At 36.3% G+C, this 25524-nt stretch overlaps 1 protein-coding gene and 1 long non-coding RNA gene across 8 annotated transcripts in view; one reads left to right on the top strand and one right to left on the bottom strand.

The window, feature by feature from the left end:
- col7a1l (collagen type VII alpha 1-like) overlaps positions 1 to 25524 on the bottom strand; it is an 80305-nt gene that overhangs the window by 15772 nt on the left and 39009 nt on the right. For 4 of the 7 annotated variants that reach the window (XM_028043690.1, XM_028043691.1, XM_028043695.1 and 1 more), the window contains 57 exons: positions 25057 to 25244; positions 24543 to 24623; positions 24436 to 24453; positions 24333 to 24359; positions 24158 to 24223; positions 23333 to 23413; positions 23229 to 23255; positions 22577 to 22621; positions 22373 to 22447; positions 22204 to 22299; positions 22041 to 22067; positions 21822 to 21875; positions 21596 to 21667; positions 21458 to 21517; positions 21040 to 21075; positions 20912 to 20956; positions 20697 to 20732; positions 20487 to 20531; positions 19961 to 20032; positions 19842 to 19874; positions 18268 to 18339; positions 18115 to 18174; positions 17988 to 18023; positions 17131 to 17211; positions 16538 to 16573; positions 16366 to 16410; positions 15904 to 15966; positions 15767 to 15802; positions 15430 to 15456; positions 15266 to 15304; positions 15096 to 15158; positions 14358 to 14396; positions 14220 to 14261; positions 14080 to 14112; positions 12478 to 12525; positions 12248 to 12292; positions 12116 to 12151; positions 12011 to 12037; positions 11857 to 11928; positions 11047 to 11109; positions 10766 to 10783; positions 10647 to 10682; positions 10524 to 10562; positions 10397 to 10432; positions 10175 to 10306; positions 9744 to 9839; positions 9107 to 9298; positions 8720 to 8827; positions 7910 to 7954; positions 6860 to 6937; positions 6462 to 6518; positions 6114 to 6197; positions 2970 to 3023; positions 2600 to 2650; positions 385 to 438; positions 244 to 297; positions 92 to 130 (listed from right to left, as the gene is read on the bottom strand). In XM_028043690.1, coding sequence (XP_027899491.1) covers positions 92 to 130; positions 244 to 297; positions 385 to 438; positions 2600 to 2650; positions 2970 to 3023; positions 6114 to 6197; positions 6462 to 6518; positions 6860 to 6937; positions 7910 to 7954; positions 8720 to 8827; positions 9107 to 9298; positions 9744 to 9839; positions 10175 to 10306; positions 10397 to 10432; positions 10524 to 10562; positions 10647 to 10682; positions 10766 to 10783; positions 11047 to 11109; positions 11857 to 11928; positions 12011 to 12037; positions 12116 to 12151; positions 12248 to 12292; positions 12478 to 12525; positions 14080 to 14112; positions 14220 to 14261; positions 14358 to 14396; positions 15096 to 15158; positions 15266 to 15304; positions 15430 to 15456; positions 15767 to 15802; positions 15904 to 15966; positions 16366 to 16410; positions 16538 to 16573; positions 17131 to 17211; positions 17988 to 18023; positions 18115 to 18174; positions 18268 to 18339; positions 19842 to 19874; positions 19961 to 20032; positions 20487 to 20531; positions 20697 to 20732; positions 20912 to 20956; positions 21040 to 21075; positions 21458 to 21517; positions 21596 to 21667; positions 21822 to 21875; positions 22041 to 22067; positions 22204 to 22299; positions 22373 to 22447; positions 22577 to 22621; positions 23229 to 23255; positions 23333 to 23413; positions 24158 to 24223; positions 24333 to 24359; positions 24436 to 24453; positions 24543 to 24623; positions 25057 to 25244 — 3320 coding nt within the window. The remainder of the gene's footprint in view (positions 1 to 91; positions 131 to 243; positions 298 to 384; positions 439 to 2599; positions 2651 to 2969; positions 3024 to 6113; positions 6198 to 6461; positions 6519 to 6859; positions 6938 to 7909; positions 7955 to 8719; positions 8828 to 9106; positions 9299 to 9743; positions 9840 to 10174; positions 10307 to 10396; positions 10433 to 10523; positions 10563 to 10646; positions 10683 to 10765; positions 10784 to 11046; positions 11110 to 11856; positions 11929 to 12010; positions 12038 to 12115; positions 12152 to 12247; positions 12293 to 12477; positions 12526 to 14079; positions 14113 to 14219; positions 14262 to 14357; positions 14397 to 15095; positions 15159 to 15265; positions 15305 to 15429; positions 15457 to 15766; positions 15803 to 15903; positions 15967 to 16365; positions 16411 to 16537; positions 16574 to 17130; positions 17212 to 17987; positions 18024 to 18114; positions 18175 to 18267; positions 18340 to 19841; positions 19875 to 19960; positions 20033 to 20486; positions 20532 to 20696; positions 20733 to 20911; positions 20957 to 21039; positions 21076 to 21457; positions 21518 to 21595; positions 21668 to 21821; positions 21876 to 22040; positions 22068 to 22203; positions 22300 to 22372; positions 22448 to 22576; positions 22622 to 23228; positions 23256 to 23332; positions 23414 to 24157; positions 24224 to 24332; positions 24360 to 24435; positions 24454 to 24542; positions 24624 to 25056; positions 25245 to 25524) is intronic. The other 3 variants (XM_028043693.1, XM_028043692.1, XM_028043694.1) reach the window with 3 other exon arrangements.
- On the top strand, positions 21144 to 23417 carry LOC114160840 (uncharacterized). Its single transcript, XR_003598875.1, has 3 exons — positions 21144 to 21288; positions 21481 to 21550; positions 23329 to 23417. It is a non-coding gene; the product is annotated as an uncharacterized LOC114160840 (long non-coding RNA).

Below are 25524 nucleotides of genomic sequence, written 5' to 3'. Positions count from 1 at the left end.
CTAGAAAAGCAGAAAGCAATGTATTTATAAGTAAAAGTAATTCAGAAACCCGTCAAGAGTGTGTTTTGTGCCTTGCTGATCACACACTTACCCTCCAGCTGCTGTAACCTTGCGCTCCAGAGGACGGATTCTGGAAGTAAAATAGGTGGGAAATCTTATTCTCGTTCCACAGTGACCAGGAAATTGCATTTTCATGTTTGAAACTATGAATTTTTTAAAGGAAGAACAAGATGAGAAAATTACTTCTTGCATTTCCTTCATCCGAATTCTTCCACCTGGAGCACCTGGAATAAATACCTGCAATGCAAAGCCATTGCTGTTGTTCAACTATTAATAACTTTCATTTATCTTTTATTTCTTTGTACAAAACCAGCTGAAACTTACGGTTGAGTCATACCAAAAGGTGTCTCTTTTCACTCTGGTTCGAGGTTGAGGTGCCTGTAATGTGACCAAAACCTTTAATAAGCAAACTTCATATTGTAATGATAATGTGCAGTCATGTGAAAAAATAAATCAGTGCACTTCATTTAATATTCAGTTCATTATTCAGAAATGTTCACAATTCATTTTTGTTATTTTTGGAAAAGAAAATTTTGCAAATAAAAAATGAAGCTCGTTTCACGTTTCAGCTGAGAAGTTTGAGGATTTTCCTGCATGTTTCCAGTCACCCCACAGCATCTCAATGGGATCAAAACATTCAGCTTCGACTTGGCCCATAAATTTACTTTTCCCAATTAGTCAGTCAAGCTTTGGTAGATTTACTGTTATGATTTTGGGTTAACGACAACTTCCAGGATCCAGTTCTGCTGCATCTTAAATTTTTCCTCCTTTTGTACAGCTGGCCTCGTATTTTTTTCCTCAAGGACAATGCATGTTTGAATTCATTGAGGTCGTAAAGCACGGCAAGTTTAACGCTGTGCTTCACAGCTTTTAAGATGTTCTTTTTCTAGAAAGTTGTAGGTAGTCTCCATACTTCTGTTGTCCAAATGATTAAATTCTAGGCTCGTCTATCCAAAGAACATGATTCCAGGAGCACTGGCATCTGTCTGGAAAACTTTAATGTGGCCCAATAAAACCTAGTCTACATGGAAATGAAAATGAACAGATACCTACAAAAAAAATTTAGTTGATTTTTGTGTTTGGTAGATGAAGCATTTGGACTTGTTGTTGTTTTTATGTGCGTGGTGGATTTTGATAATAATCAAAGTAAAAAAGACACAGACTGGCTCATAGTATTAAACATTTTTACTTAAAAATACATGCACATGGATGTTAAAAACACACAAAGTAATGACAACTTTCACCAGTGGAAACAGTGCTGAATCTATCTACAGAACGGCTCAAAACACACTTAATGTCATTTTTATTTAAACACTTTTGAAAATTAGAGAAGCAACTTTTTTCCCGTTTTAATAAATATATATATATATATATTTTTTTTAAATTCTGAAATAAAAGATAGTAGATGAAATTGTCAGCGCATGGTAAAGAGAAAACTAAATTACTAAAAGCCATTGGAACAAATCAATTTGGAGTCTAAAAAGGCCAAGAAAGGGAGGCTGTGCTGGATTAACTGAATAGACATGAAGTTTTCTTCACTAAAATGTTCTTTTTCAAAAATAGACCTTTTTTAAGGCCATAGATTTGGATCATTATCTCTGTATGGAAAGGAGTCCCCGCTTGTGAAATGTTGCTCAGGTTCAGGAATCTTCACCAGTGACTAGTTTTATAGTATGTAGTCTCTGGGGAATTAAGAGATTTCCTGTTTAAAAAAAATGAGAGAGAGAGAGGTATTAAAAGTAACTCAGGATTTTTTTAACCAAATATAATAAGATATAAAAATTCTATAAGCTCTATATTTTACAGTTTTGTGCCATTTCTATGTCAAGCAAGCTTTAAAAAAATTACTCTAAATGCATGCTGCTCAAAAATGCTATCTTGTCCCATGGCAAACGTTTGTGCATCGTTATTGAATACATAGATATGTGCACTGTTTAAACTGGTGAAATGTTTAGAACAAAGCATGATGCCAGCAATCCCACATGCCTCTTTGGTGTTAGTATCTAGCAAAATCAAGTTTTTCACATTTTGTCATGTTAGAAAACACAAACCACCAATGTATATTTATTCAGATCTATGTGGAGGCAATGACACAAAGCAGCACATAATAATGAAGTGCAAGAAAACAAAGAATTTTTTAAAATCTTTGTTTGCTTTTTAAAAAAAAAAAATACTGATGTGTTCCTTGGTCTTCCTGATGCTAGATTTCAAACCAATAAACTCTATATACTAATTAAGTAACTGCTAAATGTATTTTGTTGCATTTAAGTTTATTTTATTTCAAAAAATAAAAAATTCTGCACTTTTCACTTTTACTTTTAGTGTGCCTTCCACTTCACAATGACCCACTACTTTCGGTGGTCCATTACATAAAATCTAAATAAATGACATTGGTTTATAAAAATGTCAAATGTTCAAGCAGCACAAATAGTTTTGTAAATCATTGTATGAAGGAAAGTTTTGCATTCCAAGGCATGCAAAGATTGAAGAAACATCCAGGTGAAATATAAGTTGATAAGATTTAAAATAGAAATCGTACCTTCTCTGATTCTCCTGTTGCTACCGGAGGAGTGGGCAGTGTCACCTCATCCTGGTTGTACAAGCAGAACAAACTTAAAATTTGGATGTGAATGCAACAGCACAAAAGTGAAGCACCATACTGAGTAAAAATGTTGCAATTAGAACTAAAAAGGCCCACACCATTCAAGCCCAAAAGCCTATTTTGCAATTTAAGCAAAAGTAAGTCGCATCAGAATCTAATCGATCCTAATTTGTCCATTTTCCTTCCCAACTGTAGGTTTTATGTAATGCTTCTGAGAAACAGATTCTTAAATAGAAATCCCTTTTAACCGCTCCCTGCTCTGTGGAGGACAAGAATAAACAATGAAACAGCGAGCTTCCCTCCTTACCTCATCTACACTATCCAGAGATGGAGAAGAAGGTGACGTGGTTGTTGTGATAATCTGAGAAGAACAAAATCAAAAAGGAGCATTACAAACATGCTTTCATTTCAATCCCTCTCAGGTATAAAGAAATAAGATGCAACAGAGCATCATCCTGTAACTGGTGGCTGCAGAGTGCAGAAAATATATAGCTGTGATAAATGTAAAGTTTTGATGTGTAGCATGCTGAGAAAGGCAAAGAGTGTATCGAGTAAATGAGAGAGAAGGTCAAAGAACAGGAAGTGCTTTTGTTTATATCGTCAACTGGAAGTAACCTTGCAATGATGCAATAGCCCAAGTGAATGGCAACTTGCTTTCATTTCTGATTACATGAGACGGAGAGATTAAGAGACTCAAGTCCTAGAACACAAGTACAAGTCAAGTCACAAGTCTTTAGGGCCGAATTCTAAGTCAAGTCATTCTACACTCTAAGATACAGAGACATGCAACCATTCATCCACAATAGTAGAAGGAGGTAATTTAAAGTCAATACATGGAATTCTTTAAGAGATAGCAACAGCAATACAAGAGATCCAGACTGCTTAAACTTTCATATTTTGTCACATTAAATTCAGGAGGTTCAATGTATTTTATTGACATTTTAGTCAGACAAATAAAAAGTAGCACTGGTAGTAGCTAGGATTTGCAAGAAGAGAGCCATTGTTGAAAGTCCTGCTGAGGTCTCCCACAAGCTATGTAAGGGACAAAGAAAATATTTGGAATAAGCGTTCTTTTCAGATGAGACCATACTTGACCGTTTTGCTGCACATGTCAAAAAACTAAAGGGTATCATCCTTTTTAGATTCCCAATGTGAAGCATGATAGTGGCAGCATCATATTACGGTGATGCCTTTCTTCAGCAAGATCAGGGAAGTTGACTAGAGTTGGTGGGAAGACAGATGATAAATGCAGGGAAAAAAACTATTAGATTCAGCAGGAAACTGCTGCAGAAATGAACCTTCCAGCAGGACTCAATGTACAGACAGAATGGCTCAATTAAAGTCCAGACTAAGTATTGAAATTTGATGTTTATGGCTGATTTTCATCCAATTTGATTGAAGTTGAGCAACTTTTAAAAGAACAAGTAAAAACTTTGCAGATGTGCAAAGTTGGTACAGATCTACTTCTGAACAGTTCGAGCAGTCATTGCAGCAGAATGGCTTCTGCAGAGCTTTCACTCAGGTGAAGCTTTCACTTATCACATTTTTATTTAACACTGGAAGTACCAGAGAAAGGTCATTTAACATTTCTACCTTTGGACCCCAGAGATGGGTCGATTGACCTGAAGGATTTTTATTTAGCAGGTGCTTTTGTTCTGTAAATAAGGCCATTACCTTATAAGTACCCTGTTAATGGCCTCAACGCATCTCACAGTTGCACAATTGTTCCTTAAACTTAGACTTAGACTGACTTTATTGTCATTTTGCATGCACAAGGTGTATACAGAACGAAATTTTGTTGCATACGGCTCAGGACAATGTTTGAGGTTCCAATGTTGTGAGGTTACTCCAGAGTAAAATAAAATACAGTATAAAATATGAATATAAATCTAAATATAAAATATAAAGTGCAGGACTGACAGTAAAATAGAAGTTATTTAGCTCTGTACATGTGCAAGGTATAAAGTGGAGACCAGTTTTTGAGTGCAGTCCAGTTAAGAGCTCAGCAGTCTGATGGCAAGTAGGAAAAAGCTGTTTCGGAACCAGGTGGACCTGCACCGGATGCTGCAGAACCTCTTTCCAGAGGGCAGCAGGGAGAACAGTCCATGGTGAGGGTGTGAGGGGTCACTGATGATGTTTCGACCTCAGGACACGCATCCTGCATCGATGGTTGACCTGACACTTTGCCCTTTTGCCTGAGCTGGGTGTGGAAGGTTGTTGCCGAAGCAGTTTCTCCTTGTGTGCCTTCTTCTCACTCACATGAGAGTTACCGAACTCTTTTGCAAGCTCAACCAGGAAGTCCACCCGTCTCTCCTGCACCCCAATGCATGCCTGATAAATGTTTCCATGTTTGTCAGGTTTGCTGACCAGCTGTCACATAGTGATGGAACCTTAGTCACCCCCCGCAAGATTATGACTGAAATAAATGCCATTAGTTCTTGTGAACTAAATAGGTGAAGCAGTCACCTATTTATCCTCCACAGCACAAAAGGCTGCATGCAAATTTGCATGTGCAAAGTCTCCCAGATTTCTTTTGCTTACACTTTTTGCATGATTTTTTTGAGGTGGATCAACACAATTAATTTGGTTAGTTTATTTCTAAACTGTCATTTTAAACCCACTTAGCTTTATTTAAAAGAAAAACATTACTAATTTCTTTTAGAAAAACCTTTGCATATTTCTTGAAACAAATTGTATGTTTTGCAAACTCTATGTAGATTTGGCAAAATGACCTGGATAATGCAGCACAACATCATGGATCAGCTGCAAAAGGTCACATCTCTCCAAAAACACTTCATGTATGCTTCAAAACTAAACTGAAGAGCATTACCTACAGGAGATCTGATCTCCTGTAGGTATCATAGATACCCACCCCCAACATGGACTATTCACACTCCTACCTTCTGGCCTGATGGTCAATGGCCACATTTACAATTGAAGAAGGGATGCTAATTTGAGCCATCAGAGTCGTCAGTTTGGACTCAGGGTCTTTTGACCCTGTTTCGGTAAGTCAGGGGAGAGGTCGAAAACCCTGGTACTCCCAATCACTTTCCTTTCACTAATTGTGTAATATGTTGAGTTGATCCATCACACATTACCCAAGGAACACCCAGAGCGATATCTGGTGGTAACGTGGCAAAATGTAAAAAAAAAAAAAAAAAAAAAGTTCAGGGAGTTTCAATGCTTTGCACAAAATATTTTTGCCAACACACTTGTTTTTTTGACTGGCCTTCTTGCAAGAGTTGAAAAACTTTTTAGAGAGCAAACTAACCTTCTCTGAATAACACTCAGGGGACATTCCTCAACTACATCAGAGGGAAAAACAAAATAATATATGCCTATATGGGGATTTTCTTTGGGACAAAAAGATAACTTTAATTTTATGGATGTGTCCTTGTGCATGCTGACCAAGCTAAAACAACACAGTATGCTATCCATAATGAGTAGTTACCTGTGCATCGGTTTCTCTGACGGTGGGTAGAGGACGACTGGAGGTTTCAAACGGGTCTGGACTTTGTGTGAATAGCGTATCCTCCTTATAAAGATGATTATAATAACATAATTAAATTTAAGAGTTATATCGTTACAATGGCTTTTGTCTATTGTTTCAATAGACAAATAGACAAAACTAAAGACAAAAGTCCTTCGTTTTCATCTGCAGGACTTGGGAATTAATCTATTTAGACTTCAAGCCGCATTCAAAAAAGCATTGAGCATATTTTGCATTAAAAATGAATCATAACATTTATACCCAGTCTAGCTGACATAGATGAGAGCATTCTGTTTGAAGCAAATTTACCTCTCTCTTCTCTGTCCTCTCCAGAGAGACTGCAGGTTCGTCTGGGAAAAGTTCTTCCTATTTCAAAGAAAGAAACAAAAAATTTTTCATCATAACTTTTAAACATGCACACCTTTGGTGCAAAATATACACAGCAGATGCAGCGAGCTGCACTGCAACTAATTCAACCCTAATGATTAAATTCAGGTAGTGGGTGTGTCATTAATCAGCGCTTTCCAGTATTTGTGTGGGCACAGATATTTTTGAGTCCCCAGAAATAACCGGAGGGGGGAAAAAAGCCTCTTTATATCCTCTGAGCTTGAAACTGTAAAATAATTCACATCATCAACATCACATTTAAGAGAAAGTTTCCAACTGAACCGAGACTGAATTACTAATTTTGTTCAACCACTGCCTACCTCGTATTCATAAGTATATTCTTCATCGTCATAGAAGTCCTCATTTTCCTCTTCCTTTTGCTTGTGCTCATTATTCATCTTAAGAGAAAAAAAGCAATTAGCAACATTTACATCAGTTGTGTGATTGAGAACAAAGCCAAGAAATTGCAAAGCAACCGACCGATTAAGTCGACATTTTAATTGGGAGCACATAGATATTAAAACAGATACATGCTCCATATCATATAGGCACCATTCATGAAACCTACTGTTAATTGAGGGTGTTATAACTAGAATTAGTTATTTAGTTCTAGTTTATTAAAATGTAGTTAAAAGAGCTGTTATTTCTTGTCAGATTATGTTATGTCATGTTAGAATTGCGAAGGAGTTCGTTTAGTAGTTGGAGAAGTGTTAGTTGACATTAGGGGTGTAACAATTCATTCGGCTCACGAGACGGAATAATGCAGCATACCGCGCTTACGGCAAGACAACAAGATGACGCTAACAATATTTTTGGGAACGTAATTAAAAAAAAATCAAAGTACAGCCTCTTAAAGTTTAGAAATGGTTATTTGCCACCAACAGCCCATACTTCCCTGACCAGCTGCAGTGAACATAAATAGTTTTAATGTTGTTTTTTTTTAATTAATACCTTTCAGACAAAATAAACGTCTCACTATAAAATCAGACGACACTAATTCTCAAGATTTCATCTCATGTTTTGCATCTATAGAATCTGGCAAAAGATTAGATGCATGGTTTTCAAGTTGCTGACTGAAAACAGACCAATGCATTTCCTTTCATTAAATTTTATGTCACATCCACTGAGGGTTGTTGGATGAATGTCATGGACAAGCTTCTCCTTTTGCTGGACACAAAGAAAGTAAACTATTATCTGAGACTTTAAGGGTGATAAAATTGCAAACTGCCACAGCTGGCTTTGACTTGGCTGATAATATACAGTAGTTTGCATCATCAGTTACACCCCTAATTTCTTTGTTTTTGGTCAGTTTAAATGAAAAGGTAAGTTCAGTTTCCATGTTTAGTTTGACACCCGTTAAGAACATTTACCAGGCCTTGTCTCTGCCTCTTATGTCGTCCTTTATTTCCTTTGCCCTGGTTAAGAAGTCAACAGTCAGAGAGAAAAGAAAAAAAAGATAAACGTTTCTGATTTTGGTAAAATTATGGTTGATAAGTTAAGTGATATTAACAGCAACTAAGAAGTTAATGATTATCAAGGTGAATACAAAAAATATTCAAGACATAATCCAACATTTATTTATTTGAATCACACCACTGGCTTCATGTTTTAGCTCAATGATTTTCTTCTCCATTTATTCAGAGGAATTTTGACAAAGAAATAATTCATTTGATGCAAAGTTATTGAGACAAAAATCCACCTACAAATATGTTTGTGGCTAATTGAAGTCAAACCGTTCATTACTGTTAAACAAGAGTTATTGCAAAGTGAAGTACTGATGTTGCTAAAGCTTTTTAGCGGCAAAAAGAAAATATATATGTATAGGGACTGCATTATATCGACTGCCAAAATTTTTTTCTTCAGTTATATTTTCGGGGTTAAGAATATCTTTCAGGTTAAACTTTTTTCACTGCATATATCTCAGTGACCAATTCCTGCTCACGTCTGCAACACCACCAACATTAACTTGCAACGAGATGTCAAGATTAAATCTTTACATGTCTTCAAAAGTTGATTTGAATATTTTTATTGGATACACATCATTATGTTTTGTGTAGAATGAGTTAAAACATGAAAGGCAAGTGTGCACCATTAAATATGTGCATTAAATTAAACTGAGTAGTGTTATGTATTTTATGTATATTCAAAGTGTATTAATGAGAAAGCTACGGCAGCTTTACTTTCCCATGTTCCCTGTTCTTCTTCTTTGGTGCAGAGTTCTTCTTCAGTGGGTCATCCTGTGTGAGGAGAACAGTCTCCAGCACAGTTTCAGGCAACGCTGAGACCATCTAGAGACACATTTACTAAATTTCAACAGAAATTATGGATAATTTTTTATTATTATCAAATTGCATTTTGATATTACTTTAATTCAATATTTAAGGTAGATTTTAGAATTCTAATTATAGAGTGATTTACAGATAGCCGATTAATTAAATTATTGAACTGAATAATATTTAACCATAAAGAACAAAAATGACAGAAAACAGAATAACAGCCAGTCACACCCCAAAGCAGCATTAAAATATGAAATTCCAAAGAATGCTGAGAATATTAGGAGTTCCTACCTCCTCAACATTGGTATAGTTTAAGGTAGAATTGACCAGAGTCAGATTTATTTTGAGTGAAGACACTTTGTCCCCATCCCAGTCTTCTTCCTCTGTCCCTTTGGATCCCTTTAATTTGGTGAGTTTCTTCTCTCCGTTCACTGTAGTCATGGTCCAAAGCGTTGGACCCTCTGCGGTTTCAATCAAAGGACCCTTCAGAAAAAACAAAATGAAAGACGGTCAGAATGTATGTAATTGGAGAGATAAAAGGGCTCCAGCACATTTCAGTACTACTGCATGTTAATCATGTTAATGGCAACAAAAAGCATGTTGTCAATGTGGAACATATCATGGTTCATTTAATGAAATCTCAGTGGAAATGTATTTATATATCTAGACCTGCAGCTACTGTTGAGTGTGTGTGATAAAGAGAACTCCCATTGTTCTAAATGGTGGATTTGGTTCTTGTTTTGAAGAATCTCTGAAATTATGTTTTCATCTTTCCACCCTGGAAAAAGAAGGGTTTAAATCCACAAGTAATATCACACTCATGCCTAAAGGCAGTGAATGTAAACTTAACACAGAAACTTGTAGTTTTTCTAATTTTATAAGGAAAATAACTTAGTATTTGTTTATCATTACCAAGTTGAATACTTACAGCTGACAGAGGATCACGCAGCTGGCCCTCTAAATGTTTGTCCTCATCATCTAATGCTATCAGTGGCTTGCTGGTGAGGTCAAATTTCAAAGAACTCTAAAAAAAAAAACAACAAAAAACCAAACAAAACAATATTTCTTCACAATGTTACATCATGACTGATTTGATTAGCAAAACAAAATTCTTACATATGAAATATAAAGACACCGAAAGACTAAAAAAGCTGAATTTAAGAGTAATAGAAAAGAATAGAGAGACTGAATATTATTTGAATCTTTCCTATGTCCTTTTGCATTTGATTTTCTTTACAGCCTCAACATGTTTTGGATATAATGTTGAGTTGTTTATATTACATTTCCATTATTCCTGTCCAGGCTGTATAGAAGCCTCTTGGGGAATGAGCAGGAAATATCCAGATTGACATTACGTACAGTGTACTCAGTGATGACATTGGAGGTCTGAGTATCAGTTTTTTCTTTTTTCTTGGATGTAGTGAGCACTTGGAGCAGTTCCTCTACACCATCCTGCAGCAGCCTGTCAATCAAAGCCTTCAACAAAGGCAGCTGTGGGGGGAAAAAAAGTGCTTTGTTTACAATGGATGATGTGCCATCACACCGCTAAAAATTTCATAGACTTATAAGGTCAAAGCTTACCCTTATTCCAAAGTTTTCAAACATTTCTTCAATGTCCTAAAATGGAGGCAAAATATTTTCAGTGACTCAATCGCATAAACCCAGAGAATGTGTCCCAGAGGAGGAATCACAACGTCATGTGTTCAACCTTCATTTCCAGAGTCTTTCCAGAAGCGCCAGCATTCCCCTGTACAGATATGGATGTTTATAAAGCGCACAATATGGCAGTTTCCATTTCCATGTTTTTCACATATAAATCATCAGTAACTACCTTTTCACCTTTCAGGCCTTGCTCTCCTTTTTCACCCTGAAAAATATGACAAACAAAGCATCAAGCACATATTTCCGCCTAACCCGAACCATCCTCAATGAACAGTCATACAATCTTACCTTCATTCCTGGTGCACCCTACACACAGAAACAGAGAAGCAAGACATTTTGAGCATGCATCTAATATGCATGACATCAAGCTTACAATGTTGTTTTTATTTTCCACAGCCAGTTTCAACCTAAGGTAAAGTACAATGCAGCCATCGCTCATCGACGATTTAGATTCTATCCAGGCAATGCATGAATTATGCCAAGCGGCAGCAGAAATGACGTGCAATTATTTATGAGCTCCCCATGCTGTATGCAGAAAGATGTTGTGTATATAGAAATAGTAAACTCACAGTAGCTCCTGGTGGACCCATTGGGATTGGAAATGCCTGCCGAATGTCGTCAATTGTGGCGCCCTGAACAAAGATAGCTCCACTTAAATTAGTAAATAGTCATAAGTGGCTTTTCCTACATGTCCTATATATAAAAACTGGGGGAGTATTATTGGTATTATGGAAGCCACTGTGTGTCGAAAATTGGCAACAAAATTGATTTGCTAATTTGTTTTTCAAAGTTAACTGCATATAAATTGCTCCATCTGAGGCACATACAACAATAACTTCTTTAAATGTTGCAGAAAAAGTATGTTTTCATATATTCTTCCTTACAAACATCATTGCTAACCATACATAGAAAGTTCCTGATTTTTAATATTGTTTTTAATCCTTGCATACTTAGAAATTAGTAAGGTTTACAACACATAAAAAAACACCTAATAGTGCAAATGAAATGCTAAACTTTTAAAGAAATTGCTACACATAGAATAAAACAATAATGTAAATCAAGGTACCGTGATTGTCTATTTAAAAACATAATCGCTGTTTGTTTTTGGATGGGATTGAATGCTCAAGAATTGTTGAAGACTTTTCTACTTATAGTTTAAAAAATATATGAAATATTTGAACAAGAAAATCTATTTTACCTCACACTGCATCAATACACCCACAGTTAGGTAAAAGCAAGGTAAAACAAAGAATTAAATGAAACATGATGGAGCACAGTTCTAACTGAATCCCTCACTGTTAACCACTTAAAAGGCCTCACAAATCAGACATCTGCTTCCGGGTTAAGATATGACAATGAAAGCATGGCTTTATTTCTACCTCAGTCGTGACTAGCACCTGCCTACCAGGCGAACCTGGAGGCCCTGGTTCCCCTTTACTTCCATCTTTCCCCTTTAAAAAAGAAAAACAATTAGTTGGAACATCAGTTTAAAGGTGACAGAATAATGTTTTTGTCACCTTCAAAACGACTCACATTAACACCAGGATCCCCTTTGTCGCCCTTAAATTTAGAGGAAAATTAACACTTTTCCAAAACAATAAAACAGCACCAAAATTGTTACTTTGAAGTATGAAGTACCTTTTTTCCATCCTCTCCTTTGAACCCATTTTCTCCCTGTGAGTAAAAACAATTTGAACTTTTTGAAGTTCATGGGGAAAGATACATAAAATATGGAGTAAGACTGTCATAAATGCAGCTTGCATTTCTCACATCCTTTCCAGACAGGCCTCTCTTCCCATCAATGCCTGGTCTCCCCTGAAACAAAACCAAAAAAGTTAAAATAGAATTCTACATTTGGATTGAACTGAACCCTTTTTGTTAAGAAAAGGCCATCATGCCCTGAGATTACACTAGCTGTTAACTGAAGAAACATGCAATCGGTACGTGAACCTAATTTGACCACAATAGCTTCATCTGGAGGTATTTAAAATGATACTCACTGGAGTTCCTGGTAATCCAGGCATTCCAGCAATTCCTTGTTCTCCTCTCTGTTCATTGACACACACACACGCACAACTTCTTTTAAACTTGCTTAATCATAGAGAATATGATTAAATAAACCTAACACACACTAAGATTCTCTGAGCTGCACCATAACATGCACCAATTCTGCACAAAAAAATATGACATTGTTTCTGAGTGATGTGTTGATGGCATAGTGGTAAGGGAGCACTTGACTTAGACTCGCTTATCAGTTCATCACCCGTCAACACAAGAGAAACACCTAAAATCTAAACCGTATCAGAATCAGTCAGAGCTTTATCCAAGCTTCCAGTTTTCTGTAACATGATTTGTAGTTTACAATTTATTGTCCACTAAGCACCTGAAACTAAATCTGACTAAATGTTTCCAATTCTAAATTAGTTACTTAAACAACAATTATTGTGTTTGCTAAATGTCAGAATGAGATAATAAAAAAAAGAAACATGTTTTTCCCCAAATCAGGAGTTTATATGCATTTTCTGGCATTATTGCTTCAGTACTTTGGGTCAAAGGTAACAGATTCAGATTTGCAGGCCCCCTTGCTCAAGAACACTCTTTTCAATGCTGCACCAAAATTTTCTCAGCACCGGAGTCAGGACTCTGTGACAGCTTCCCCAAAACATTTAATTTTGTTGCGATAATGGTATTTATCTATTTGGTAAACCCATCTGTCATGATCAATGGGTCTTTTTGTTTTTGGCTTAAGTTTTGGTTCAGTTCTGTCATGTTCATTGAATGTAAACTTAATTTATAGAAAGTAAAACAAAAAAAATCTTTATCGTTCTGTCATTCACCAAAGATTTAATTAATTTATGTAATCCTAACTGAAAAGTTTACTCTTACTTAATGTCAGCAAGAAAAATAACAGTCTTCTTATACAGATTCTCCAAGTATCTGGTTTGAACTGTACATACAACTTCAGGGTTTCTTAAACACAACTTCTGTAGGGTTCACCAAGTTTGATTTACTACAATTTAAAGACAATGCAACACCAAACACAATACAGTTTAATTCCCATTTCATGGTCATACACACCAGAATATTACAGTATTATAGAAATTTAATGGGAATATTATGAACAACAATTATGTATCATTAGACCACATCTTTCCTCTCCTTTGCAGCATCTTATAAGAATAGTTTCTAATGATAAAATTAATCTCATTATCACAATCTGGACCTGAATAAGTAACAGTAAATTGATGGCTAATTACACAATTTAGATATTAAATTATGTAAATCACATAAAAAAGCTGCCCATTAAAAATAGATTAAGATTGTAGTTCATATAGCATATAGTAGGGTTAGTGTTGTTGCAGCTGACTTGATTGTGCCGAGTGAAACCTCTTCAGCCTGCAGCACTTCTACCTCCTGAAGTGTCTATAGATGCATACATGCATAGAGCTCACAAAAACGTTTTATAAAGCAGACATCTTTCCACTATGTGTGGATTGGTCACATGTTAGTTGCTAAACATCTTTCTGTGCATCTAGAAACAATTTTGTACCAATTTGAGAGCTACTTAAAGGAACCATTTATTGTATTTTGTATGTACTTACTGGACCAGGTTCACCTTTATGCCCTTTATCTCCCTACACAGAAGACAAAACATCTTTTATTTTGTTGAGTGAAATGAGAAGTTACAGAGACCTCTTGATAGTTACAGAGACCTCTTGATTGTACTTTTCAACAATTCAACCTTTATTCCTGGAAGGCTGTCAAGTCCATCTCTTCCAGAGCCCTGCAAAACAAAAAATTTCATATTTGAAAACATTTTTAATCTAAGATTAAGTCCACAAACAGAAGAATGTTAACAAGGAATTTTATTTTAATTCACCTGCAAATTTCCTGGTAATCCAGGTTTTCCTTCTGGTCCCTGGAAAAAAATTTTAATGTTTAAGAAAACTCACTGATTGCTATCAAATAAAATTCTTGAAAGTAAATATTTATGTAACTGCATCTGTTAGCATTGTTGTTGTCCATTGTTTGCAAATAATTTCAAGCAATTTTTATTAATTGATATGCTTTAAAATCCCTTAAAAACTGTGAACTTATTCCAGGACGGTTTACACATCTTTGCACCAAACAACAAAACAAAACAGAAATACAATATACAGCTGGAGATGAGTGATATATTGATTACATTCAATGTATTGTCCCAGTTCAAGCACAACCCTGCCCCACCTATTCCTCATGTTTTTATGTGATCTTTCAGCCAATTGGAATTTGCTGTTATCTTATGTTACAGTTTATATAATGGTTATATAATGACATTTCTTTACAAGTCATACGATATTTATTATTAACCTAAAAACATGTTTTCTGTAACCAAACACAGCATGTGTTCAAAAGTAGCCATTTTGATCACTTATTTTCAGTTTGAGATTAATAGAGTATTTTTTAAATTGAATTTGAATTTAATTACTCTAGAGAATAATCACCAATTTTACATCCTGATATCATCATAAATTGAAACTTTTGAGTTTCACTTTACGTCTCTTAATGATATCTGTAAAAAAAGCAGCTTAGTTTAATATATATATTTAACTTGACACATAAGGGGACGAATCCTTACTCTTGGCCCAGGAAGACCAGTTTCTCCTCTCAGACCTGGCTGGCCCGGTTCTCCAGGGTCACCCTGTTGAAAACGATAAAAACACAGCAGAGAAAAACTAAGGGTTATCATCTAATGGAAAAAAAGCTCAGTTCTGACTGAGGATGCTGCATGCTTTCTGTTCTTGTTACCTTAATAACTCTGGTCAGTAAGCCGTTTTCTGCAACAACCTGGTGATCATCAGGACAGCAAATCTCATTTGTTCCCAAGAAAAACAATTAAAAGCAAATATTGTCAAAACGTTGATATGTTTTAAGGAACAAAAAGTATAAAACAGTGATTCAGATTTGCTTACTTGTGTTCCCGGGGGTCCAGGTTTCCCCTTTGTTTCAATCCCAGTTGCGTTAAAAGAACAGGAACAAAGCAACAGTTAGGATCTAAGGCGTCACACCAAACACTAAGTGTTTGCAGCACAAGGGAAAATTAGACTGTGCTTCCAAGGGTGACACACACAAAAAGCAAAGTTAATTAGCATCGTATCAAATCAGGAATCATGTCTTCACAAGAGGATAAAAGGTTGTGCAGCATTTAAAGGATGACTGACACAGAAGAATGATCAGAAAGCAGCGAGAAAGAGAAACAATAAGCAGCAACATCACTGAGAGGGGTATGGGGTTCACACGCAAACATACCATCTCTCCTTTATCGCCTTTCTTTCCATCAGCACCCTTTAATAGAATAAATAAAGGGTGGGCAAATAAATGCCTGAATGTTACTAAAAATCTGGGAGCGCAGTAAAATGGAGTGACCATCATGTAATACAACTTACAGGAAGACTTGGTTCACCTTTTTCTCCAGGGTCACCTGGTCGCCCTGGTAACCCCAATGGACCCTGATTAACAACAAATCAACAGAATTAAGCTTTTGATTAGGATATAGTCTTAAACCAGAGCAAACATTGATATAGTATAATTAAAGTTGTAACATAAAGGAACAACTGAGGTAAAATAGGTTTACAATGGAAAACGTTTATTTGTGCATTTTTTTCAGTTTGACATCTTTACCAAATCTATGCAAACTGAAGGTTTGATCCAAACATGTTAATTATTCAACTGAATCACAGATTGGATAAAAATCTGTTCTTTAACTGCCATCGTTTTTGATTGTATTTAATCAAACATGATTGATTAAATGCAATCAAACACTTTTGAATTTTCATTCAAATCTGTGTTTTTTGCCACTTATCTCAATTTTAAGCAGGCAACCCCCCCCCCAAAAAAACCAACAATACCCTTATTCCTCTTTCACCAGGCTCTCCAGTTAACCCTGTGTCACCCTGCAAGGTTCACAAAAAATAGATATTTTACAGCAATATTTCAAGGTATGTCCTAATTGATAACTTCCTACAGAAAAGTAGAGTAAGATGCTAAAAGCTCAAATGAAACCACATAGACTGACCGTACCTTCATTCCTGGCTCTCCCTTCGCTCCAGGTGCTCCCTATATGGACAAGTAAGAATGAATATTGAAGCATTTACCGTGTCGACACATGGCTGTTTGTACAGGCTGGACGTGAAATCAAGGAAAAGCTAAAGTTGACATTTTCTGACCTTCACTTCAGTGAAAACTTTTTGTTGATGTCGTTGGACATTCGCTCATGTTTTAACAATTAAAAAAACTTAAAATACACCACATAGCAAAAGTATTCACGTTTTGGGATTTTATCTGACATCAGAACATAGTGGAGCATAACTGTTAAGTGGAAGAAGAAAGAGATGTGACTTTGTGAAAATGTTCTCAAAAGAGTGGTGAGAAAATGTATTCAGCTCCCTTTAATTTTTAAATCCATTGAAGCTTGTGGTTAAAACACTACAACACAAAGATTTAATGGGTGTAAATAGTGTTGTACTTTGACCTGAGTATTGCTAGCAGTCTGCTGTGCTTGGTTGGAATTTTAATCCACTATTACAAATAATCCGATGTAATGAAATGAACAGGATTATTATACTGACAACTCATTTTAATTGCTGTTTAACAGCCACACAGGACTTACTTACATCTTTACCTCTTAATCCTGGTTCTCCAGAATTTCCAGGCAAGCCAACACTTCCCTTCTCTCCTTTTGCACCATCTTTGCCCTAAAAAAACAACAAAAAAAACATAAATCTTGTTTTCAACCTCAGTAAATACTTAAAATATTATAAGGGTTTAAAAATGACCCCACTTTAAAACCTGGTTTAACTAAACCAAGTATTAAACACAGAGAAATTTAAGTATTCATTTATTTACTGGTAACCAGGTGAATTTTGCTTAAATCCTGTTCTGGTAATAATAATAAAAAGGTAAAACTTTGTCTAAGCCCTTCACTCCAAGCATCAGGCTGTGACTATCATAAACTATCATAAAGTCTGCCGGTGGTAATAGCTAAATTGCAAGCTGTTAGTGTTAGAGCATCCTTGATAAAATCTGCTGCTTCCTGTGACGGGGAATGAGGTTCTTCAAAAAAAAACAACAACTCTCCACCTGAAAAATACTGAGAGACCCTTGGAGATTAACCCAACCTTTTCTTTCCATCAGTAATTATTGAGTCATTGTGGGTTCTGTTATAATAGCGGCCATTTCATATCGCAAATGGTGCTTGAAAAAAGTTGTGAAAATATGGTGTATGCGTGGAGAACAAATGTTTTTCAGTATTTATTTATTTTTTTACTGAGGGAGATTCAATTTAATACACAAGAAGTCTGATGTGCGAAATGTATTATTTCCAAACACAAAGTAAAGCATGGAAGTAAAAAATATTTCAAATCAACATGAGTACAAACTTGTGCTTAGAGCAACTTTACCAAATACTTTAACTGATGTGGGAAAAAAAAGAAAAGAAAAACTTATTTCACATCGACAAAATTTCACTGACCTTTGGTCCTGGTTTTCCTGATAGACCAACATTTCCCTAAATATAGCAAAACATTTAAAATAATTTTTTAAATGTATTTATTTACATTTTTTTGCTTCACAAGATGAAAACTGTGTTAGCAACTCACCCTCTCACCATTTATCCCCTTCTGTCCTGGCAGACCTGGAATCCCAAAACCAGGACTTCCCTGCATGAACCAGAACAAAACAACTACATTTATATTTCCTCTGTTTCTACTTGAATATATGAAGACAAAAACAATATTTCTTTTTCTTTTCACCTTCTCTCCTTTCTCTCCTTGCTCTCCTTTTATTCCCTGAGGGCCTGTTTGACCAATTGGGCCGAGATCTCCCTGTAGGAGGAAAATGTTCACATACACAACGTGGACACACACTCATGAGTGTGGCAAAGTTCACCCCCCCCCCACACTCCAAATGATACCCTGTGGACTGACATTAAAAAGGTCCCCTTGAAGCATTCAGAAACCGACTGCAAACCTTAATGAGAGAAATCTTAATTGTGTTTGATAAGCGGACCCAGAGGGCTGAGTGAGTGTGCAAGAATACCCTGAACAATTGATTAGCAATGTTTTCATGGAGCAAAACATCAAAAGCATCACTTCCCCACAGCTCAGAGATGCATCTTCAACCAGTTAAGACAAATAAATTTGGCCAACTTAAAAGCACGTGAGGCTGTGGGTCTTCCAATCAATGAATAGTTTTAGTGACTAAACTTGTCGACTATAAACATGTGTCCCCATCTTTTCATTATACAGTCATGGTAAACCAATTAGGTTACAGTAAAGCTAATTTATCTCAGTAACTCCATTCACAAAGCAAGGTATAAATTAAATACACACTGATATTTTCAAGCATCCATTCTGTTGCTGCAGTTGATGCCATTTGGGTTTACAGTGAATGAAAACTTGGCATTTAAGATTAGAATATTTTAGGACAATAAAAATGGATAAAAAAATACAAGTTTAATGAAAAGTTTGATACCTACTTAAATGTTATTTTCAAAATGTTTCCAGCCTAATCTCCAATGGTTTGTAGAGACTGATGTGCAGTAGACTCAAAAGGGGAAAGACACACACACCTCCAAATTGCACATTGACCAGGCTGAGTGCCCAAATGAAGTTGTAAGCTTCTCAGGCTACAACTGCAAAATGTATTGCTTGTCATAAAAAGCCCAACATCACATTTAGCATAAGATGGGGGGGGGGGAGGATGATCGGAAATAGGAGGAGCAACAGGAAGGGAAATGGTGGACATGTAATTACACATGTACTCCCTTGAAAAAGAGATTTGCAATCTAAATGGCTAAATTAAAAAATAAAGTAAAATAAAGTGTAGTCACAAAATGCCACAACTTCATGTTCCGTTAACTTGCTGCAAATATCTCCAAATGTTCCGTGAAATGCACACAGATTTTGGATTTTTGTGCAAAATTTATTCGAACTGCACTTGTCAAGGTGTACGCAGGCAGAACTTGGCCAAATTAAAACACCATCCAAAATTTGGATGGTGTGGATGGCTGTGCAATGCATTGCACTCTGCAGAGGCATCGCCCTCAAATGCAACTTTGCATGCATTTGTTGAGAATACTGATGGTGTTTTCTCCTCAACAAGTGAAGGAAGAAATGTGCCATACATAATGAAATTATCCAGATTTTTAATCACAAAAACTCAGCAGTGGAAAAACAAAACTAATTGTGGAGTGCTGAGAGCAGCAATACCAAGATTTCCTTAGTGGTGAATTGGGGTTTATGTTAAAATTATACTGCTTGCAAATATATTGTGTTATTTTACCTAAAAAAAGTAGAATCAATAAAGATGATAGAAACTGACTCACCCTGGCACCTTTTTTTCCAGGTGGGCCAATTATCTGCCAGATTGGTTGACAAAAGGAAGGAAACTCAGTGATAAACGCTTTAATTTGTGTTATTTAAATGCATAATTATGTTTTCTTACACTCATCGCAGGATCTCCAGGGGCTCCTCTTTGTCCTTCATCCCCTTTCAATCCAACTGGCCCAATTAATCCCTGGAAACAGTTGAATCAACTTGTCAACGCTGGATTTTTTATTAAAACTTGGTTTGCTGTCTCTATGACAATTCAGCGGTGTAGTCTATTAAAATCTGTTGTTGGTCCCGAAGACAACAGTTCAAATCAAAAACAACAGAACCGGAAAAATGACTAACTCTTTAATTTACCCATTGAGAATCAAAAGTTTTACTAAAAATTCTTCAAACCATGTTAATTAGAATCGGATCTAGAAAACCTTGAAAGCGACTTCCTTATTTGTTCATTTCAAAATTTGAGCATCTCTGCTAAGATGATGCACAAGATTAGAAGCATTTCTAGTTTTCATTTTCCATTGAAAAAAGGAAAATAAAAACTTTATTGTATGTGTTTATATTTTTTAAAGTCAGTCAATGAAAACAGCAGGTGTTCTTGTGTGACATCTATATTTTTACTAATAATAAACTTGACTAACTTGAGGTCCTTGTGGTCCATCTGGTCCTTTCTCTCCCTGCTCTCCCTAAAAGAATAATAAAAAAAGAGTTTACAGATTTTACATCTACATGCACAACCACCATTATCAGTCTTATGCATAGCTGAAATAAAAATGATTCAATTTTAGCACAACATAAAGAGTTTTCAATTTAATGAGGGGAGAATACATTACTGAAGGAGACAAACTCACCTTGTCCCCTTTTTCTCCTTTCAATCCCTTTTTCCCCTGAGAGTAAAAATGAGTCGCATCAAATGAATCTCTTCATCACAGAGTCTTAGCCTCAGTTAAAAAACGTTGATTATAACTCATTCCAAGCTAGCACAATTAATTCATATTCTCTGCAGGGTAAAGACAAGCAAAGGTTGTTGCATGAAATCAGCTGAACATAGAAATGAACTACAAACCCGGGGTCCACCCAGTCCCTGGATGCCCTGGTCTCCACGGTCACCCTAGAAGGACAAAACATATACATGTATTTATTTTTTTTATTAAATATATGACATTTTTCATGCTGAAGATTAATGTTTTGTACCTTTGGTCCCTCTGCTCCTGTTAAGCCAATATTTCCCTGTAAAATAAACAAAAACATTCAGAAAAATTGTTATTGTCCAAAGTACATTTGGCACCATTAGACACCTCTCCTGTTAGGACAGTGAACAAACTCTTTTGCTCAGTAGAAGCAGCTAGCCTTTCATCATTGTTCAAGGTTGGAGCATACAGAGTGGGAGCTTTGCACCATTTTCTTGTTTTCTGCCAGGCCACATGAAGTGTTTGACTAAAGGTTTGTCCGTCTTATCTGACCAAACCACCTATTTTTAAGTATCAACAGCCTTCATTCTTCTGTATTTGTGATCATAGCACAACGACAACCAATATGCATTTCCATTGTTTCTTTTCTCAATACTTTTGAAATTGTGCTAAATTCAACACAGCAACATTGACTTATGTACCTTGTCTCCTTTCTCTCCTTGAGGACCTTGGATTCCTTGTATACCTTGTCCATCTTTACCCTGCAGAAGATGCATCCATAGCAAATTAAATCTGTAAGTCCAAGATGTATTCACTCACAGGTATAAAGGATGTTTTACCTTTTCTCCTTTGTGACCTGGCAATCCTGGTATGCCATCAATGCCAATGGGACCAGGAAGACCTGCAATACCCTGCAGGAGTTTGCATAATGTAACAGTGAAAGAAAAACATTTTTAAAAAGGAGTATTTCAATATTTTTTTTGCCCATTAAATTTAAATATTAGCCCTTCTTTCTTGGACAATGTCTTTTCCCACTATCTATAAATGTAACAATTATGAACTTACATCTTTTCCCGGCTCTCCTTTGTCTCCTTTCAAGCCTTGCTTCCCTCGTAAACCCTTTCAAAAATTTATGAAGAAACCCAGCATATTATATAACAAAGAAAGTGAATCTGCGGTTATAAAAATAGGCTTAAGTGCAAGAATTGTGTTAAAGTAAAATTAAAGCCAAAGAACCAACAAGTCATTTAACACAAAGAAACACAAGAGAGGCTTCATATTTACTTTGGCTCCCGTAGCTCCAGGATCTCCCTACAAAGCACAAAAAGAAAAGCAGCACAGCTGGATCAACGTACCAAAAATATCTCCATTTCTCCCAAATTATTCAGTTTGTTACGCAACACATCAGTGGGTAAGGATAAAACAAAGAGAAATAGTGAAGATCTACCTTCACAGATATTCCTGGTGATCCTGGCGGGCCTGGCTGGCCGGGGAGGCCAGGTGATCCATTCGCTCCCGGTACCCCAGGTGGTCCCTGCGGGCCCTGAGCAACTCCAGGAAATTAGGTTTGAACTGCTCAGCATCACTCAACGCCAAACACTTTCTTTAAAACTTACTGAAGATCCAGGTTCTCCTTTTCTTCCAGGCACAAAATTTGAATCTGTACCAGCTATGACATAGCCAGGCTCTCCCTTTGATGCAACAAAAGTAAAAGGTGAAGTTTTGCACAACGTTCATAAGTCGCTGCAGATATTAATTCAGGAAATAGAAAAAATTCTGGTGAACTCAGTCTGGAGAATTTAGCCCAACATCTGACTTACTCTCTCTCCCCTTTGTCCCTTGGAGCCGGGGACACCTGGAGGACCCTGCCGAAGGACAGAGATGAGACAGCATGAAAAGATAAAATACAAAATTAATTTGACATTTAAAAAGATCAAAACATTTTATAAAACCTAATAATTTCTTTAAATCCATTGTCTCCAGACTTTCCACTAAGATTAATAATTTGTGGTTTTCCTATCCCTTTAAATTTGTCACAATTATGTTACAAGCACGAACTTCTAGATATTTTCATCCGATTTTCTGTAGCAGACCAATAGTGCACAATTTGTGTTTCAAACAAAAAACTGAAAAGTGTGGGTATGTTTACATTCAGTCCCTTTTGCAGAAGCACCTTTTGCTACATTCACAGCTAGAAAGTATGTCTCTGGAAACGTCTTCCCGTTGTTCTTTGCAACATTTTTTGTGCGTGTGCCTTGTGTACCATTATTTTATGGTACACAAAAATATGGCATTTTATGATTTATATATTGTCCATATCCGCAACAGCATTTTGGTAGGCCCTCTTGATACATTAAAGAAAAGAGAAGCAGCAGGTGCTAGATATGATTTTTGTTGCATTTAGAGAAAAATAATATTTTCTCAAACTAATTCAAGTTCACAAAGTTATTTCAAAACTTTTCTTGATCTCACCATTTCCCCTGGAAAGCCTGGAAGGCCCTGAAAAAAACAAAACATGATTTTTTTCAGAATCTGACTATTAACAATGGGATTTATTTATTTCTGAATTTAGTTACCCGCTGACCAGCAGAACCTGGAGGTCCCGTTCGTCCTGGTCGCCCTGGCAGCCCAGGGATACCATCTGTTCCTGGAGGTCCCTATAGATCGAGAACTTTAATCTTTACACAAATGCATAACTTCCTCAGGATTGTTAAGAAACACATTGAAATAATTTTCTTAATATGATGTGAATACGTCACGTTTGCTATCAAACAGGCAGAAAAGCTGATAAATTCGTTCATTCTGAAGGTTGTTGCACAAATTGTGGTTTTGTACACTTAAATATGTTCATTACATTGATTTCTGTTGCACATTTTGGCCACCAGAGGGCAGTGTTTAGAATTGACTATAGTTTTACAAAGACTGGGGCTAAAATGCATCTGGGGACTTTTTGTTTGCTCTCCTTGGACATGAACCCTGATTTTCATGATAAGGTCACATTTTTGGCAAGAATTTGATGACATGCACGTGCAGTAAAAGCAAATTCAGCATATCTGTTGCCAAGATACAAATGCCCAAAGTATTTGTGACAACTGCTGAAGAAGTTAGCATGATACACTTTCCGGGTCAGAGTTCCTATTTCTAAGAGGAGCGTGGCACAGGTGTTCCTACGTGTCCCACATAGGAAAACAATTAGTCCTCAATCTCAAATGAAAGGGATTTTGTCTCATCACAACTTTTAAATATGTGCATCACTGTTGATGTGCTCCAGGCTTGAAGACTGTATGTATATTGGGATCAGTAATGTGGAATTTACATTGTTCTGCTGGCACAGTGGGGCAGAGATATTACAATGCATGATAACATGAAAATGCATGTTGAGTTTGCATGTTGGTTCTTACCTTCTCTCCTCTTTCTCCTTTGGATGATATGAAAGGATCAAACTGTCCAGGGCTTTGCCTAAATTGCTACAAAATTATATTTTATAAAGTTACAGCATGATGAAAAAAAGTCTGAAAAATGCAGAATAAATTAAACTATGAGAAAAAAATGATCAAATATAAAGAGTAAACATACCAAACCACCAAGACCAAAACCGTTTCCCTAAAATGAAGAAAAACAGATTACTAAAACACCAATTTAAATAATCTAAAATGCTACTGTGAGACAGTTAACACACCTTTTCCCCTTTCTGGCCCTGTTGAAGCATACAATTAAGATGATTATGAGCAGCAAACCAAAACTCAAACTCAGATTTACTTGTTCAATGTGTTGAGGGGTACACACCTTGGCACACTGTGAGGCGCAGGGACCTAAAGGCTTATTCAGCTCCTCTGGGTCTTCAGTCGGAGTGTCCAACTGAGCAAACTGAGCACGAAATGACAAGAAAAGAACACAATGTTAACTCTCCAATGGAGCCTAATGGCATAGAAGGCTTGCCTTTGACATTGGATCTCTCTCTGCATTCATCTCCTCTATCCACTGCTCTGACGTCAAAATGAAGTCAAGAACGGTGACGTATTTGCTCCTGCAGAGCTATTGTTTGTGAGTTTGAAGATGGACTGAATGTCTCCTTTTCCACATGAATAACTCCCATCTCTACACGAATCGAAATTGCACATTCCTGTGTGCTCTGAAAGACTTCTACATACAATAAAACCGCATCATTACCACAAGATAACTGCGATGCTTCGATTGGCATTGTTTTTCTTTTGTGTGTGCAGGGAATATAAACTCATTCCACTCATTGTAGTATGAGAAGTAAGAAGAAAACTATTGAGGCAGTCTTTCCTTTTCTTACCTCATCCTGTAGTTTGAATTCAGAGAGAAGCTCCTCACTGCAGATGCTTTGGATAAATTCTCTCTCTATGGAGGGGAAGTCATCAAAGGTTGGAGAGTAGAAGATATTTTTATAGCTTCTGGGAGCTGCAATTTTATTGAGCTCCTCGATGTCTGCATTGGAAACTCCAACTGCTAATATGCTAACCCCTACAGAGAAATAGATTGAAATATTCAATGTTGTATACAGCAATGTACCTGCAATAATTCAGTATTCACCAAAGTGTTTAAATTAAATTGAGATATAATTTCTCTATTTCAAGAGTTAAGTTTGTTCACTTCTATAATTAAAAGTGTATCAATATGCTAACATATTTTCTTCAACCAATATAATTTCATATTAAGATGAACTCATTCAGTGCAGTCGTTTGATGTGAAATATTTTTCAGCAGTTTAAGGAGCAACGTTCAATCATCCAGAGACACAAAGA

Source organism: Xiphophorus couchianus, chromosome 17 (assembly GCF_001444195.1).
Source record: "Xiphophorus couchianus chromosome 17, X_couchianus-1.0, whole genome shotgun sequence".
NCBI lineage: Eukaryota > Metazoa > Chordata > Actinopteri > Cyprinodontiformes > Poeciliidae > Xiphophorus > Xiphophorus couchianus.
This window is presented reverse-complemented; position numbering and strand designations above follow the sequence as displayed.